This window comes from Lycorma delicatula, chromosome 1 (genome assembly GCF_047948215.1).
Source record: "Lycorma delicatula isolate Av1 chromosome 1, ASM4794821v1, whole genome shotgun sequence".
In the NCBI taxonomy this organism is placed as follows: Eukaryota; Metazoa; Arthropoda; class Insecta; order Hemiptera; family Fulgoridae; genus Lycorma; species Lycorma delicatula.
The window spans coordinates 365,384,225-365,404,377 of NC_134455.1; the positions used below are offsets into that span (position 1 = coordinate 365,384,225).

At 32.7% G+C, this 20,153-nt stretch overlaps 1 protein-coding gene across 1 annotated transcript in view; it reads right to left on the bottom strand.

The window, feature by feature from the left end:
* The window catches only part of Tsp66E (Tetraspanin 66E), a 362,122-nt gene that overhangs the window by 47,642 nt on the left and 294,327 nt on the right, over nt 1–20,153 (bottom strand). Inside the window, exon 4 of the mRNA XM_075353657.1 lies at nt 6,556–6,690. Coding sequence (XP_075209772.1) covers nt 6,556–6,690 — 135 coding nt within the window. The remainder of the gene's footprint in view (nt 1–6,555; nt 6,691–20,153) is intronic.

Genomic DNA, 20,153 nt, shown 5'->3' on the forward strand with positions numbered 1-20,153 from the left:
TAGATTTTCATGTCATAAACTATAAGAAATCATTAATACTGCCCCTTAAGTCACATCCTAAAAATTTTAGTACGATCTCATTTCACCTGTGTAGCTGAAATCCGAGCGAAACCTCTCACTAGCTTTAAATCACAAACGAAGCATTTTACAACATGTTTATAAGAACTTTTTCCATTATTTTCACTAATAGAATAGGTCATGAAAGTCCCGGGAGAACTTCGTGATACAATCTGTATATTTAGTTTTATATATTTCAAATACTATTTCATAACCGTCGAAAAAAAGTTCATTTTAATTATTGCACATATTTACTTATTTTATAACAAAGTTTTCGCTCGTAAGTATCAAAGTAAAGAATTATATATAAAAAAAATTAGTCTTTTATTATTTTCTCTTTTATCTTATTTTTATTCTTTCTTTAAATTTTTGATGTGGGTAAAATTTTGAGATGTAGAATCCTTGGGCACATATCTACCTACTCCTTTATCAATTCTACAAATTAAATAACACCAGTGACCGATATTCAGATGTTATCGTACAAAATTTCAAGAAAAATGGGTTAATCCAGTTTGAAGATATCCAACAAACGAATAACTGATGAAAAACCCCTCAAAACCAAGAAACTTTGGTTTATTATCCTCCTGAATTAAATTGCATAAATATATAACCAAATAATATAATATAATGAAATCATCTAATTAATACAAAAATGAATCGTAATTTTAAGTCCCATTTTGTCGTTAAGTCCAAAACCGACCAAATTTTGGCTCCCGAAAAAAGGTAATTAAAAAATAATTTAAAAAAAACATGAAAACAGTTGTATGATTTAATATGAACTATATAATTAAAACCGTGTACGTATTAAATATACAGTTATGTTGTAATTAACCCACCGGGTTGGTCTAGTAGTTAACGCGTCTTTCCAAATCAGCTGATTTGGAAGTCGAGAGTTACAGCGTTCATGTCCTAGTAAAGCCAGTTATTTTTACACGGATTTGAATACTAGATCGTGGATACCGGTGTTCTTTGGTGGTTGGGTTTCAATTAACCACACATCTCAGGAATGGTCGAACTGAGAATGTACAAGACTACACTTCATTTACACTCATACATATCATCCTCTGAAGAATTATCTAAACGATAGTTACCGGAGGCTAAACAGGAAAAGGAAAGAAAATTATATAAAGTTATATTGTAATTGAATAAAATATACTCAACAACGTGTAAAAAGCAAAAAAAAAAAAAAAAAAAAAAAAATTAGATATGCAGTAGATTTTTTTTTGGTGTCATGAAGAAACGTTGGCAAGGTTAATACTACAGTGGAGAGGTTAGTGTGTCACGACAGGGCAACATGAGTAGACAAAAACCTAACGCCAATCCAGTAATCCATCCCCAACCTTCGCGTCAAATGAGCTTTCTAACCACTGACGAGTAACATTTATTTAATAATTCCTTTTCTGGATTATTCAATTTACTTTATCCCGTGGGATTACGGTTATAAGTATACGGTATAAGAAAATAGTTGTTATGAAATAATAATTTTCTTTTAGAAAGATAATAACGTAGGTGTTCTAATTCGATGTATACCAAAGAAAATAACTACTACTCTTTTCTCATCTTAGAATCAATGAAACCGTCCGTTATTCTAGTAACGATTAATCATGTCGTTTTTTGTTGAAATATTTTTAGAAAAGTTTATTGTGTGTTGCATTTCATTAACAGAATACGTTAGATATAATCTAACGTATTGTGTAGTAATAGACTACAGTAATTAATGAATTGTGTCGTAATAGATATTTGTATTGGACAATTCATTATAGTAAATCACTGCAACAAATTAATACAACACATTTAGTTTAATGATTTATTAAGAAAATAAATTAAATGATTTATACATATAGAACGAAAAGAATAACTAACCTCTTTATTGAATTAAAAAAAATTGAATTTATAACGGTGTTATAAATCAGGCAATCAAATAAAATACAGTGTTTCTTAAAAAAGAACGACCCAATTTCAAATAAAAACGTTTTACAATTACATATTATTCAAATCTGTTTATAATTTCAATTAACAAGTAATAAATATTCATCTGCTGCACGAATAACATCAAGACGTTAGCTGAATTCTTTCGCAACGCATTGGAGACATTCTGTTATAATAATTACTGCAGCTGTGATCACGGTTTTCAGCTCATCCAAATCAACAAGTAATGGCGGAATATAAACGCTTTATTTCATAGACCCTCCACAAGAAAAAGTCACAAGGTGTAATATCTGGAGATCTTGGGGGCTAAGAGTGTAGTGCCAAGTCTTGAGCTCCAGTATATCCTATCCAGCGTCGAAGCAATGTTTTTCAATTAGGAACCGACGAATTCGGTTGAGCCGATGTGGCATTTTTTTATTTCTCCCACAAAGTAGTACTGGAACGGCGTTCCGATATCAGTGCACTCCTGATGATCACGGAAAATAACTAATACTTCTTAGAGGGAAGCCCTACATTTTTTTTCAACTAAAATTTAACTTCTTTTTAATATATTGCGGAAAGAATTAATTTTTTTTAAAGTTTTAATTAATGGGTTTTAATCGATGGATGCCGTTTCTTGATGAAAATCCATATTAACAAAAAAAAAAACAAAATATTCTATCAAATAATATATTTGTTTCTTTTCTTTTATTAATGGGTTTTGTTTCTCTAGGTTACAAATTTATCATTTATTTGTAAGCATATTATGAAAATGAAAAGGCTTATTTCTATAAATAAAAATTTAAGACATTTGTAAGCGTTGTACGCAGAAAAATGTTTGAAGATGATCAAGTTGACCTTTTAAAAGAAAAAAAAAAGGTTTTCCAGGAAAATATTTGGTTCTATAAAGGATGACATAATTTTTTTTTCCCTGCCTCTCAGGAACGGACCCGCATTTAAGCATAAACACGGCCCTGGGAGGTGCCATCACCTCTAACCACAAAGGAGCAACGCCAGGCTCGGCTATGCTGTTCCCAGCCACCCAAACCCAGTAGCCAGGACTCGGTCCTTTGATGTCTGGCCTCTAACGAGGACTCTCCCAGGGGGTGCACCCCCGCCGGGACTCCATCTTTTCGGCTTGAAGGATCAGGAGTCCCCCTGCTTCCTGAGCAGGGGGACGATCTGAGCAAGCCTAGACGAACGACGACTCTACAGAGGATTGTCCCTCACCCCCTTGCTCCTCGAACTTTCTGCTGTATCACTCCTGCTACGTATTGCGAGTTCAGTGTGTACCAACGCTCGCTCGCTGGTCAGCATCATGCCTATGATGTTCTTGTTCTATGATCCATATTTTAATAATGAGTAATAACAGAATTCCCAAGAAAATTTTCTTCTTTTATCCGAGAAAAAATTAACAGCTTATACTGGATAAAGTTAAGAAAAACTTAGGCAAAAACGTTTCAAAACAAAAATAAAAATTTCCAACTAACAAAATCGAGAATTAATAAAAAAAAAAAATGTTATAAAATTTCACAAAGGAGGGTTTTCTAAGAAGATACTTCAAAACAAAACGGTTAAAAATAAAGAATTCAGGAAAAAAGTCTGTAAAAAAGTAAAAAAATTACTGGTAAAAAAGTTTGAAGAGTGACCCTAAGAAAAATGTTAAACTGGATCAGAATGGGACGAAACAAAAAATGTTTAGTTATTACATTTTCTTTCTTTTATGTCATTTGTTTTTTATTCCTGCAATACTAATGAAATTTATATTTAACCGATGACTAAAATTCCTACTTATTTACAAACTGAATCAAAGATCTTTAAAAATCATTTTATTAATTAATTTTTTTTAACTATTTAAAAAACGAGTGAGTTATTAATCGTCAATATTAAAAAAGGATTAAACAATTAAATACATTTTCTGGGAATTCAGCGTTATTTTTTAATTAAATTTTTGTACTTTTAATAACCTCTTTAATACCTTGTTTATCCAAACTCGAAAACTACGTAATACAATTTTTATGTACCAGGTATTTTAAAATGAATATTGAAGTGTTAAAGCTGTGTAATATTACTCAAGTTTCACATACATTGATTAATTATTTATGAAATGAAAGAGCAACTCAAACTGTTTTAATTTTGCCCAAGCCCATAAACTATTTTCTGTACCTTCCGCTTGAAACTGCTAGTAACGTAGATGGCGACCCCCTTCCCTGAAAGAAACCGTTCTGTATTTTGCAGTTTGCGAAGGGTGAATTACGGTTCAACGTTCATTCTGTTGTGATCCCCGAGTAACAATAACATTTGTAGATGGTATAAACAATTTGAAACGACTGGTGTACTTATAAAGGGAAGAGTACAGAACGATCGAGTGTGTCCGAGGACAATGTTGAACGTGGAAGAGAATGTTTTGTGCGTATTCCTAGGAAATCCTAGGATATGCTACAACTGTGGCTCTTTCCTCAACTGCAATACGAACCACAGAACTTTATTTGGCAACAAGATGGTGCGCCTCCTCACTGGTGTAACACTGTACATGATTGGTGGAAGAAATTCTCCCCGATCGCTGGATCGGTCGCCAGGGACCAGATGACAAGGCTTGTTTACCGTGGCCTCCACGTTCGCCCAATCTGATCCCGTGCGATTTTTTTCTTTACGATTATAAAGGACCAAGTATATGCGCCACCGTTACCGGTTGACCTAACCGACTTGAGACACAGGATTGAAGCAGCTCCTGATTTGCTGATTAAAGTATTGGATGAACTCTCCTATCGGCTGGATGTGTGCCGTGTCGAATGTTGCTCACATTGCACACTTATGGTGAAACATTTGCTGAAAGAAAGTAGGCGGTGTTGATTCTTTATTGTATATCGTGAGGGTGGGGTCAAACATAAAATGAATAAGGTTGATTCTCCACGGAGGATACGAACACGGATAAATCGGAAAATGGAAGGTGAGTCAACATTTATAACGTGCAGTAAACGCCGGAGTCGAAAACCTACAGGTGCAGTATAACGTGGATGGCCCTCATATCTTCGAAGATAAGGATTTCCAAGGACTGTGTCAAAAGCCGGATATTTGGTTGTTCTTTAAGACGGGTAAAATAAGATGTTAAAACCTGGTCCCGTCTATTCCAAAGTGATGGCTCACCTCAATCAACAAGGATGCTTACAACACGGCTTGATCTATAAAGGCACCTGTAGCAAACTGAAGGAAAGCATGATGTACAGCAGCCAGCATTCTAAGCACGGTATTGCGCGTTGAAGAATAGGCAATACAACCATAATCTAAACGGAAACGAACTAAGGAATAGTAAAAACGCAACATACATGACCGAACGGCACTCCAATTGGTAATTCTAAGGACTCGTAGCGTATCTAAAAGTTTGGAACATTTTTTTTTTAATTCTTTGATGTGTTTGACCCACGTAAATTGGCTATAAAAAAATAAACCTAAAAATCTGACATCAGGAGAGATAGCAATTAGCTCTCCACCGATTCGGAATAAAGGAGTCCCGTAGATGAGAAAAGACTACACATTTTGTTTTCTCAGGTGAAAATGTGAAGCCGGTAACCTTGAACCAATCTTCAAGGTAAGATATAGTGTTCTGAAGTAGTCTTTCTGCTGTGGCTGTTGAACGGGGCGCAATATATATATAACAAAATCATCAACAAATAAAGAACATGAGACAGGTGGCTGCACACATTTAGTAATACAATTGATGTGTATAGAAAATAAGGTTAATAATTATTAACCTGTAAAATTTTTGAATTAAAATGAAAAGTACATAAAATTGTATTTTACTGATAACTTCTTATTTTTCCATATTGTTTTTTATTATTTATTGTAATTTTTTTTACGATCAGAGGTTAATAATTATTAATAAATCAATATATTTAAATTTAAAAAACATATATGTATATGAAGTCGGATTTGAACCGATGTGTGCATTGTTACGGATCCGTTACATTTTCACTTACTCCACATAACTACTTTAGCGATGTGAAACAAAATTAATATATAAACTAATATATAATGCTGATACGGACACCACAAAAAAATTTGATGCAATGTGGTGTCCATCAATGCAATAAAGTGGACAGTGTAACTGTCCACTTTATTGAAGAATTAGAGGATAGTACTTCACTTTCAAATGAAATAAGTTTAGATGAAGTGCAGCAATAAATGTGTATATGTAATTTAATAGGCGTACAAGGAAGTCATGTGGTATCCACATCAGATTTTTAATTTCACTAATAAGAGTAACATGTAAAAATTAGATAATTATAGGTAACAAGTCCTACGTCCTTACGTAATTACGTAGGACCACAACGTAATAAAAACTAAAAATACTATTACTAGTAATTAGTAACTACAAAGCGTGAAGTTATAGCTGATATGATCCATATAACGGGTTATAACACAATACAATAGATTCTACATGAATTTATAGTGGGTCATAATAAAATAATAGATCACTAGGTTGTGAAAATAAATTCAGAACAATTAATAAAACAGCGTACTCTGTTCTATATGATAAAATTATATGAAAAATACAACATAACGAGAGAGAATTTAATAAAAGTTACTTACAGTTGTCAACAAACATCTAGATTCTTGTAAAGCACCGCAATAACCAAGGAAACTAACAATAAATATGAATCCTCCCACACCGATGAGAATATATGCCAGTTGACTGATGATGATTGGTTGTGAGAAATGCTGAAACTGAAAGAAAAAATGATCAATTAACTCATTGTAAATGGTATCGATGTAACTAAAGATAATATAGAAATAAATTAACACCATACTGCTCTTAATTACCTGTTAAGGAAAAATAAACAGTGTTTCTAAAATGGTGGGCTGGCTATACTTTTTCGGATTCTACTTGTAAAACTAAACAAAAAAATATCCTTAGGAAAAATGGCAATTTCTCCTTCGATCTCCTCCTATACGCCATTTTGTTATTTTTATATAAAAATTTCTATCTCAAGTTCGGATAGACGAATCACATTAATATTTGGTAAGCGTCTTGGTAATAAAGTTTTAAAATTAGCAAAACGTCAGGACTTAAATACATTCGCAAATTACAAAATGGCGGCCATGTTTATTTTTTTCAATCCGTTATATCTCCATAAATATTAGTTTTATCAAAATTTATGTTATTTACTAAAATATTAAGCATTTTATTATGAACAAAATGACATTTTACTTTTGAAAATTGGTTGACAAATAGCCGAGTTAGGGCAGAAAATTGATGTGATTATGTGTGTTTTCATGTCCTCCATTTTACATTCAATTCGATGAAATATTAATTGTTTTTATTTATTGTTAATTCTAGTATTGTAAATTAGTATCAAATTAAGTAAAATAATTTTCTCACAATAATAGACCTAATAATTATGACACAAAATTACATATATATATATATATATATATATATGTACATATAAATAAAAATGTAAAAGTTCGTTTATTCAAAATCTTAAATCTCCGAAAGTTGTTCACCGATTGCTTTGAAATTTTGACACAACGTTGCAGTCGAATATGCGCGTGTTTTTATATACCTAAGATGTCACATCTATGACAGGTAAAAACATGCTTTTTTTGAAAAACAACGCTATCTGTTGGACGTAAAAGCAACACTAAATATTTTACAATTCCATTTCAATGTTTCCGATATGTGTGTCCGCTAGAAACTAAAAACGTACTGGACCGTTTTTCCAGTACGTTTTTAGTACTGGACCGTTTTTCGCGCGGGGGAAAAGGGAGCATGGGAAAAATCGGAAAAGGGAAAAATCTAAAAAGGTAAAAGGGAAGAAAGTAAAAATGAAAAAGGGAAGAAAATGGAAAAGGGAAAAAAATAAAAAGGGAAAGGGAAATAAGGGAAAAAGAAATGGGAAAAGGAAATGAAAAGGGGAGGAAAGAGGAAACGGAAATATGGGGGAAAAGGAAAAGAGGACGATGGAAAGGGGGAAAACAAAAGGGGGAATGGTAAAAGGAAATTAATTTTAATTAAAGGATTAATTTTGTAAAGTTCCGTAATGTTCATTTTGTTAATATTTTATCAAACCTTCAATTGTGTTAATTTAATCTATATATATATATATATATATATATATATATATATATATATATACTCAAATCTAGCAATAGCGAAGCATTGCCGGGTCTGCTAGTATATTAATAATATATTTTTTTATTTATATGATTGTTTTTCTTCATAAAATAATGAACTATAACCAAAAAATAGTTACTGGAATGTATCGATCATTAGCCGAAAATCCCAATTTGTTAGTATCAATTTCTAGAGTTAAATTTCTAATTTAACTTTCGTTATATCAATTTTCATCATTCAAAAAAATATTTTTTTTACACAACAGCTAATAATTCCATTCCGAGACGGCGCCCGCCAGGGCATCCCACCTAGAGGGCCTAGCTGCGGAGGCAATATATATATATATATATAAATATATAAATCCAGGAAAGTAAAAATGGACGTATGTCAAATTATTCACAATGAAAAATAAACTAGCATGTTGCACGTATATACAAATAATATAATAAATCAATCCTTCTAATACAAAACAATAAAGTAGAATTCTTTGAAATAAGTATTTAAATAAAGGTGTTTTATTACTAATCCATACATCCATTCTTAATGTACAATCAACTTTCACCTATCCCTGTGTACTGTCGATCTTTAACTTAAATTGAATACAAAAGATTTTTATTTTTTTTATATTTAAACTTCCGTATATATAAATTTTATACAAATAATACAATGAGATGTTTTACGTTACAAGTTTTGTACAGTTAATGAAAGAAATAAATACATATTTATAGAATGACAAGACAACAATAGAAGCGGATAATTTTAATTTAAAGGAAAATGATTACTATAACACCCTTCAGTTCAGAATATTACAACGATTCATCATCTAATTTTAAATTCACAGTCCTTTTTTACCGTTTCCATTTTCAATTCGTTTAATAATAATCAAAATAGACTGAAGTTCTGGAACGAATGAATTAACTCTGAGATACTTTTAAAATTAATTTGATTATTTTCATGACAAATAATTAAATTTTATGGATTTTTATTATAGCTTAATCATTTTATCAGTTCAGTAAATATTACTACTTTAAAAATTATTTAAAGGGCAATAATTTTTAAATTTACATTTTATGATACATTTTTCTGAGTTAATTATACTTTGCGAAATAGAAATGAATGTATGTGTTACTTGTATTAGTGAAAATTACACTATTTCGATTGGTTGAGCGAATTAATTTTAAATATCAGTACATTAAGCTTCTGAAAAAAAAAAAATGAGACAAAACTACATGATTTTCCATAATATGCTGGGAATTTAATATTATTGTTCTTGAATATGGTTACATTATTTTTTTATGTTAATTATAAGAGGCTTCGTTGATAAATTTTGCACACTAGCGTGCTACACAGAGACAAAAGGTACTATCGAGCTGGGCGTGGCATAGCTAAAATCTCCTACTGCAAACCTGTGATAATGCGTTGAAATCCCTTTACCGGTTTATTTTCAGTAGCAGTTGAAATGGAGTCGAGTACGGCCAATATATCAACACGGTTAAAACAGGGCGCAGTGATCGAATTTTTAACAGCAGAAAATGTGAATCCTACGAACGTGTTTCATTGTTTAAAAGCGGTTTACGGTAGTGAAACTTTGACAGGAGTACTGTGAATAGATGGACATTGAAATTTCGCGAATGTGAAGCTGGTAAAGCGACAACTGAGGACGCTCCTCACAGCGGACAACTAGTTTGTGTGACTGACAAGAAACATCGAAAGGAGGTGAACAATTTGCTTCAAAGTGAACGGCGAATCACCCAGCAACGCATCACTGTTCATTTAGGCACATCTAAAGAACGAGTAGGCCACATTATCGAGTAATTGGGTTACCGTAAAATCTGTGCACGACGGATACCGCGCAAACTCTCTGATGGCTCCCGCAAGCTGAAGTTTGAGCCTATTCTGCTTCCGCCATACTCGCCGGATTTGGCTCCGTGCCACTTTCACTTCTTCCCTCATCTCAAGAGGGATCTCAAAGGTAATCTTTACACCACCGACGATGAGGTAAAGGAAGCTGTGGCCACTTGGACCTGAGACAGACCGCCAGAATATTTCAGTGACGGAATGCAAAACCTTGTCACACGTCAGTAAAAGTGTAAACGGGGATTATATTGAAAAATAAATACTGAATTTTGTAGCTACGGTATTGTACTTTTATTCACTTTTTATTTCATTCCAATATCTCTTTTCATTCTCATACCACGCATATACGTGCACAATTTATCAGCCGAGCCCCGTATTTTCTATCAGATCATCTACGATAGTTGATGAAGTATTACCAAATTTATAGTGAATTACACCTGGACCGGAATAAAAAAATTGTTTTTTAGGGGAATTTTTCATAAAATCAAAAAATAAAAGATAACTGATTATAATTAACATAATATATATTCCAGTTATAATAATAACAACAACGCCGATCTCCGTGGTGTAATGGAACGCCTCAGTCTTTCATTCGGAGATCCCACGTTCGAATCCCGGTCTGGCAAGGCATTTTTTCACATGCTATAAAATTCCATTTCTACATCCCACGCACAAGCTTCAAGCTTATGTGGTGATATCATTAATCAAAAAAAAAAAAAAATACAAATAACAAAACTGGGATAAGGATTTAAGTTTAACAATCAAAAGTTGATATTGCTTTAAAAGTAAACCTCAGTAAATTTTGAGCACTATTATGTTTGCAATGTAATATCATTAATTGAGCATGAATTTTTTTAATACATTTTTAATTAATTTAATTTACAATTTAACCACCTAATAATCAGTCATCCATAAAGAAAACCCATAATGAAATAAATTATTAAATAAATTAACTCATTAAATAAATAAATCTACCAATCATAAAAATATCGGAACCCTTACATTTTAAGTTTGGATTACAACAATTTTTTTTCTTGATGTTGTCACCACATAAGCTTGAAATTTGTGCGTGGGATATGGAGATGTATTTTGTCGCATGTGAAAGATGCCATGCCTGGCCGGGATTCGAACCCGGGACCTCAGTATGAAAGGCTATAAGTCATAAAGTTACTATATAGCATTAGGATAATTATTAATATGATTATGATCATGGATTCTTAAAAAACAGTTGGTCAAATTTTTCAATAATATTTAAAAGCTGAAACACCTAGGCTTCATTTTAATAACGACTTTTTTGGGGAAGTTATAGTCTATAACTTCCCTAGACCTTCCCAAACCTTCAGGGTTTGGTAACCCTGTTTTACCAAATCAATAATATTAATTACTAGTGGAAAAAATTATACTTACGTCTTGTTCTGCGTATTAAGAACTTTTTAACGGATCAGTGGCTCACTGATCCGTTATAGTCGGTAAGCTCCACCTATTATGAAATACGATCATCCGCGTTTTGTTAAAAAAAATAACCGTAAAAAAAACAATTCTGTAACAGGACCAGGGTAACGAATTCTTCCAATTAAGATAAAAATATGAAAAAATAATAATGAAAGGAAGGAATCCAGAAGGAAATAAAAGGGATCCTTTTCTCAGGGTGATAAGTCCGGTTAACAATTTGTTCTTTGTAATACAGACAATGGCACCTCCAAAAGTTATTATTCGACAAAAAAGGGTTACTAGACCGGAATAAGAATTTATGGAAAAATGTAAGGGCGCAGACGATGAAAATTATTACGCTTCAACAAGTTAAGTAATGAGGCGGGTAATGGTTCTGCAGTTCAAGAGATATAAATACTGTTAGGACCAGCGGGAACGGTCAGTAGTTAAGTGAGTAGTGCTGCTGCGAAACCGTGTTCGGCGTAGTCGCGATAACAGTGAGTAAGTTCTATTAGTAGTTCTGCGAGACCGTGTTCGTCGCGGTTGCGGTAACAGCGATATCAGTAAGCGTGTAGTAACAACGAGTAAAGAATACGTCACAAGCATTCCATTGTGGACAATGGGTGAATGTAAGAAGTTGTTCGGTGTGTTATTGATAAAAAGTAGTGAGAATGACAGTGTATTATTGTAAACAGTAAAAGTAATAATGTTTGAAGAAAATTGAATTGTATGAAATTTAGACTTTTCTAATGTTATCTTGTTAATGCAAAATCAGGTATTAATATTAGCGGTCATTATAACATTTTTAGTAAATTAGACTGTATTCTGGTTTTTATAATTTAACAATCTTTCAACATATCTTGCCCTTTGAATTACTATTTTGTATGTCATTTGTTCATTATTATTATTGTTGTTGCTTCCTATTATGAGACCTTGAAGAAATTTCTTCGCTTGATTCAGAACAATAGGTATGGCAATTTTAGTAACGCTGTTATACAATACTTCATAACGGTCAGCCACATACTACGTTGATGAATTCAAAAAAATATTACTCTGCTGAAAACAACTGGACCAATCCTTATATAGTCCATACTTACGTTTTCGTTATACAAGGCTTTGTTACCAAACTGAAGCCACTTGTTTCTATATCACGTAACAGTACCATCTTTTTTGGTAAGCAACGATGATACGACGTTGCACGTGAACGGCCTAAGTTAATAGATATAATAAAATTCTATAAAACGACTTATTATGAACAATACGACCATTAGTAGAATAGTGACTGCAGCATATTCTTTCCCTAGATTTCCCTTCTGTGGGGGACAAGTCCTCGGGCAAGTCTATAGAAGAAGATAAATTTACTATCCCTTTGATGCACTACCAGACGGATTGGTGGAGTTGCAGCCTAAACAAGTTAAGAAAGGTGTACAGCTACTAATACAAATAGTGTTCTATCAATGACTACGGATAGAGTCAGAAGAAGAAGAGAAAGTTTACAAGACAATAGTATTCTTTAACACATCAATGGAAACGCGAATACCGGGCAATGAGGACTTATAACTTATGAAAATCACAGGTATTAAAAAAATCCCTTTCAGCACGCCAGAAGGAGGAGATATATTTCACTGGTGCTAAGTAGTGGATAAAAAAGATTTCCACCTTAAAGTTAAAAAAACCTCAAATTTACTCAATACGACAATGGTTGCATGTGAAAAAAGTTCAGATGTTTAGCATGCGAGAAGTCCCGTCTTCTTACAATTCCAGCAACAGTTTGGTCATCCTTTGCCGTAAGGGTTGGTCATATCAAAAATTCTTTCAGACAAAGGTTTAAGGTAATGTTTAGAGGGCTAACGAAAATTTTAAACCGACTCGATACTGTGCCTATTAAGGGAGGTATGAATTTTTTGTCTTCGAAACCCCATTTTTTCCACCCCCTGGATCAATGTTGATATCAAAAAACTTTACTTTGATACGTTTTAGGCCCTTATCCAAAAAAAGTAAGAACTTTAATAGAATTCGATATTTTACTTAATAAAATAGTTATAGCGATATTTTGTTTTTTCTGTTGTTTTTTTTTTGTTTTGGTCATCCCTTGCGATAAGGGTTGGTAATATAAAAAATTGTTTCAGACAAAACATTTTAAGTAATGTTTAGAGGATTAAACCACTTCAAACCGACCCGATACTGTGCCTATTAAAGGAGGTATAATTTTTTTGTCTTCGAAACGCAATTTTTTCTATTCCCTGGGCCAGTGGTTGGTGATATCAAAAACCTTTACTTAGATAAGGTTTTGTTTATTTAAAAAAAAATAGCACGAACTTTAAAGGAGTTCGATATTTTACTTAATAAGAAAATTATAGCAATATTTCGTTTTTTTCGAAAAAGCCCTCCCTCCATGGTAAAATTTTGCCCATTAACGAACTCGACCGAGATTTTGGGACGAGTTATTTTTAAGGACAAGTTTGAAAGACATTGGCGCAAAATTACGGCTGTTATCCTGTCCACAAGAAAGTGAAATATATATATATATATATATATAAATAAATAAACTTTTGTACTGACGGTGGTTTTGGGGTCTGGGGGATGCGAAACGCGAAGATATGTCGAAATTTCCGGAAGTCGAATCATGGTACCAATTACAATACGTAGCTTTCTTATGAAATCTACCTAAAATATTGCAGCTACGAGTTAAAAAGTTCTCTTCAATGTACAAAGATTTTTTTAAGAAAGGTTGACAAGTTGGCAGTTTTTTTCTAGCATGAGAAAAGGCTTAACGGCCGCAACATGTTTGCCGGATGTTGGAACGTTTCATGTAATTGGTGTGGTGGGGGGGTTTTACTATTTTGGTAACCAAGGTAAAATTCATAAAAGTGTGGGAATTATTGTGTCTCAGAACATTTTTCTCAAAATGTTGATTTTTCCCCTTATTCTGACAAAATAGTGATTTAAGGGAATATTGAGAAACATCTAAGTATTGAAAGAAGGAAAATATTCTTGGTTACGCAACATAAAATAGTGGATTGATTAATAACATTAAAAATTTCATACGTATAGCAAGACAGCGGATAAAGATAGATCATATGGCCATCAATTTATAATAGTTGATTTATACACAAAAAATAAAATTAAGATCTGTAAGTAAAACATTTTTTTAATATTGTATCCACTACATAAACGTTAGTCCGGATGACTTTACCTTATCGAAGAAGAAATAAAAGAAAAAATAAGAGCGAATACGCTGAATTATAATAATATGTGGGTATTAACTATTATGTAGGTAGAGTTGCTACCAAACCACATGTATTATATATCAATGATACGTTCTCGATATCGTCCCACAGGCTTTTACACGCAGTTTAATAATAATTTTTAAACGAATACTATTATTAAAAAATAATAAATTGCAGCTTAAATAAGACACATTCAAGGTGATTTGAGGTTAAATAGGTCTGACAGGATAATAAAAATAAACTGCCGTATCGTTTCTAAATCTACTCATAAACAGAAACGAATTTAATTTAATTACGTCACAATTAATCTACGTATTAGCCAATTAAAGTAAACGAATTGTTACATCTTGATGAGACTGTTTATCAAAAGAAATGATTATATATTTCAATAAAATTATATTAGAAATATAATAAATATATTTTTTAAATCTATTTCACAAAAACCAACAATTAATTTTATAACATTTACAAACAGAAGAAAAGTGTTCAGAAGTGGAAAGTGAAATGAACATTGGTAAAATAGACAGAGCACATAGGAAAGTTAAGGAAAATTTTGGGTAACATAAATTAAAATCTAATAATTTGTTAAACAAAGATGGTACACAGATTTATAATACGAAAGGCAAACTCGATAGGTGGGTGGAATATATTCTACCCACCTAGGAAGGTTATAGAAGAAGAAGAAAAAGTCGAAGAGGATGAAAGGGAAGAAACAATACTGAGATCTGAATTTAAGAGAGCATTAAAAGATTTGAATGGCAGGAAGGCTCCTGGAATACACAGAATACCTGTAGAATTTTTGCGCAGGGCAGGTGAGGAAGCGATTGATAGATTATACAAACTGGTGTGTAATAATTATGAAAAAGGGCAAGTTCCGTCAGACTTCAAAAAAAATGTTATAGTCATGATACCAAGGAAAACAGGAACAGATAAATGTGAAGAATACAGAACAATTAGCTTAACTAGAAATGCAAACAAAAAAATCTTAACTAGAATTCTGTACAGAAGAATTGAGAGAAGATTGGAAGAAATGTTAGGAGAAGACCAATTTGATTTCAGAAAAAGTATAGGGACAAGGGAAGCAATTTTAGGCCTCAGATTAATATTATAAGGAAGATTAAAGAAGAACAAACCAATATACTTGGCATTTATAGACCTAGAAAAGGCATTCGATAACGGAAACTGGATAAAATGTTCAGCATTTAAAAAGATTAGGTTTCAAATACAGAGATAGAAGAATAATTGCTAACACTTACAGGAACCAAACAGCAACAGTAATAATTGAAGAACAAAGAAAGATGCCGTAATAAGAAAGGGAGTCCGACAAGGATGTTCCCTATCCCCGTTACTTTTTAATATTTACACAGAACTAGCAATTAATGATGTTAAAGAACAATTTAGATCCGGAGTAACAGTACAAGGTGAAAAGATAAAGATGCTACGATTTACTGATGATATAGTAATTCTAGCTGAGAGTAAAAAGATTTAGAAGAAACAATGAATGGCATGGATGAAGTCCTACGCAAGAAATACCGCATGAAAATAAACAAGAACAAAAGAAAATAATGAAATGTAGTAGAAAGAACAAAGATGGACCACTGAATGTGAAAACAGGAAGAGAAAAGATTATGGATGTAAAAGAAGTTTGTTATTTGGGAAGTAATTACTAAAGATGGACGAAGCAGGAGCGATATAAAATGCCGAATAGCGCAGGCGAAACGAGCTTTCAGTCAGAAATATAATTTGTTTACATCAAAAATTAATTTAAACGTCAGGAAAAGAATTTTTAAAAGTGTATGTTTGGAGTGTAGCTTTACACGGAAGTGAAACTTGGACGATCTGAGTACCTGAGAAGAAAAGATTAGAAGCTTTTGAAATGATTTGTTGTAGGAGAATGTTAAAAATCAGGTGGGTGGATAAAGTGAGAAATGAGGAGGTGTTGCGGCAAATCGATGAAGAAAGAAGCATTTGGAAATATGTAGTTAAAAGAAGAGAAGACTTATTGGCTATATATTAAGGCATCCTGGAATAGTCACTTATTAATATTAATATTAGTCACTTATTAATATTAGAGGGTCAGGTAGAAGGAAATAATTGTGCAGGCAGGCACCGTTTGGAATATGTAAAACAAATTGTTAGGGATGTAGGGGGTATACCAAAGTGAAACGACTAGCACTAGGTAGAGAATCTTGGGGAGCTGCATCAAACCAGTCAAATGACTGAAGAAAAAAAAACAAATTAATCAAACAATAGACTTTCATAAGCAATTATAAAAATAGCAGGTGTATAAAAAGAATATCAGGGTTTTAAAGCTATTTAATTTCTCTTAACTTTGAATTACTATAAATCACAAATAAAATGAAAGAGTAACTCATACAGTTTTTCCCCCAACAACTTTTCTTCATGCAGAAAAACATCGAAGCTAGATGAGAGTTCGTCCCGTACTTTAAACTTACATGTATGATAATGGAGGAAACTTTGGACGTATCGAAGGGACAACTGTTGCCTCGAATCGGGTTATATCAGTAAGTAGCGGGGGCACATACACAAGATATTTTATAAAACTCCAAGAAAAAATCGTATGGGTTCAGGTAACTTTGGAGGCCATCGCAAACAAGCTCTGTCATCGTGTTCATACCGACTAATCCAACGGTTGGGGCAAACGTCATTTAAACGATTCCCTACTATTTATGCCAAGGAGAAGGAGTACCATTTTGTTGCCGAATAAATTATCTGGCCCATCTCATATTTGAGGAAAGAGGCGGGTACGCGTCATATCTAAATAGCAACTCTTTTGATATTACCTTTAGAGAAAAAAATCGTCCCGTTAACTTCTCTTCTTTTTTTCTGTTTAACTTCCGTAACCACCGGTAAGGTATTATCCTACTTCAGAGGATGAATGAAGGAGCTTAATCTAGGCTTGGCATCTTTTACATTTAACAAAATTAATTTCTCATCATCAGAAAAAAAAATAGTAAAGAAGAATAGTTATAATCACGTTAGATGTAGTTGCCAAGGAGAGTAAATAAAGGGAGCATAAAGAAATACGTATATTTAGAAATCTTTTAAATACAGAATTTTTAAAGTACACCGTTGGTTGCAAAGATGAATTTCTATAAATAAATAATAAGAATTTGTTTTATGAATGTGTTAATTATTTAACTTCCGGGAAAATTTATCGGTATGACGGCTATCCCCACCTTGAATGAAACTGGGTATGCTTTGTTGTAAAGTTGAGTCATTTCAAGAATTTTTTTAACAGTATTTAGCGATTGTTATTATTTTTATTTCTAGTGCTACATGAATTGTAGCATCATCAAGTGCTACATCAATTTATTTAGAAAAGCAGATATAAAAAATAATTGAATAATGATAAAACAAACATTATATTGCGTGTCTTACAAAAGAGACGCGTGTCTTACTATGCTGACGCCTAAATATTTGCGTATTTTAAAAGGAAGAGGTATTATGTCAAATTATAATGAAATTTATATCATTTATGACGATCACAAAACATTATTATTATTATTATAAAATACGATTTTTTTTCTTCAAATAAATACAAATATTTAATAAAAACTGACAGCACAACAATAAAAAATTACGTAAGTTAATGACGCAATATGTAAATCAAATTAATTTTTATTCATCTAATATAACTAATATATATTACATTAATCTTTAGAAATGAGATTTTATTTCTAAATTGAAGAACTAAAATAAAGAATACCCCATAGCTGAATTCTACTTCAAGTCTCCTTAATGTTAAACTACAAAGTGTCCCAAAAGTCCTGCACTGTAGGGATTTTACTAATTTTGCTCTGTTTTCTAGTTGCAGGACTGAAAGATGTTGACCACTGTAGGGCGGGTGGAGATTATTCTCCTTTGTGGAAGAGAAGGATTCTCTCATATACAAGTTGCAATGTGAGGCATCCTCAATGAGAGTCAGTATCGCATACAACGGTGGGCAGACTGCAAGAAATCGGCTACAGATAGTGTTTTGCACACAACGGTTGGCAGACTATTAGCAAAATTCAAGGCTACTGGTAGTGTTGCCGATGCTAAAAGATCTGGACGTCCGACCACTTCAGAAGTGGTAATGGAAGGAGTTTTGGCGAAGGTATCTGCAAGTACGAAAAAATCAATTCGTTGAATAAGCTTGGAAATGGGTTTTTCTCGGTCAACAGTATGGAGGATCTTGCAAAAAGAAAAAACAAGTATCATGCGAACAAGTTACAAGAGTAACAACACACGTCACAAGACGATCCTGATCGCCGTATGCAAATGTGAATTGTTTATTGTTGGTTGGAGGAAGGCCTAAAGTTTTTGTGTAAAATGACAAAGTCAGTTTTTATGTAAATGGTGAGGTGAACCGACATAACTTACGGTACTGGTTCGACAATAACCCCGACTGGTTTATCGACAGTAAGGAGCAAGGAACTGATCGTGTCATGGTTTGGTGTGGTTTGTGGAAAAACCGGATCATTGGCCTCTACTTCTTTGATGGAACAGTTAACAATGAAACTTACTTGGCAATGTTAGGAAATTAATTACAGTCTGATTTGTATTTGGTAGGTTCTGGAAAACCAGACCCGTGCAACCCCGCACAATGGTACACAAGTTTGTGATGATTGGCTACATGAACACTCCCCCCCCCCCGCAATGGATCGGTCGTAGGGGATGAGCGGAATGGGTTCCACGATCCCCGGATTTAAACTCGATGGATAGTGTCGTGCGGGGTTATATAAAATCCCCAAGTTTACATAATCAAGATCAGGGACAAAAACCGTCTGCAAGAGGGCATCATAACTATGTGCCAGTCTGTAACGCCTGACTTTGTGATCAACATTCTGCGGTACACAGGAGATAGTTTTTAATCATGGTTCGACTTATACAGAAACAATTTTGAACAGATATTGTATATATACCTATAGTTCTGGACGTTTGGGACATTTTGTATAGGCAAAAAAAAATTAAATGTAAATTTATAAATTTCAGAAAATATTGATTTAAACATATGTAAGCAGAGTTTTTTTTAAAAAATATACGTTAAATTATTGAAGGAAGTTTTCAGTATTCTAAGAAGACGATATCAATTAATATCTCATTTATACGATTATATTAGAAAAGAAAAAAACAAATTATAAATAATTGTTTTCCTCTGCCAATAACTTAATTTTTAATGGAATTATAAATAGGAGGTTCCCAGTCCAATCTTTATTTTATTTTGTATTTTTATGCACAACTTGAGATTCAAAATAAAATTTTGAAAATACCTATCTTAAGGTAAAGAATATTAAAAAAATTGAAAAACAAATTGTAGTAAATGTATACTCTATTTTTTCATTAAAAAACAAGATAATTATTCATTCTCAAAACTTAAAAAATAAGGGATGAATTCCCTTTTAATAGGATTTTTTTTTTGTAAAGTATTTTCAATGTTTTACTGAGAGATGAAATTTGTCCCTTGCTGATTTTGATATACATTATTGTCGATGCATTTATAATATTGTCGAGTGCTATAGATTCGGACAAAGTACACCGAGAGATTACAC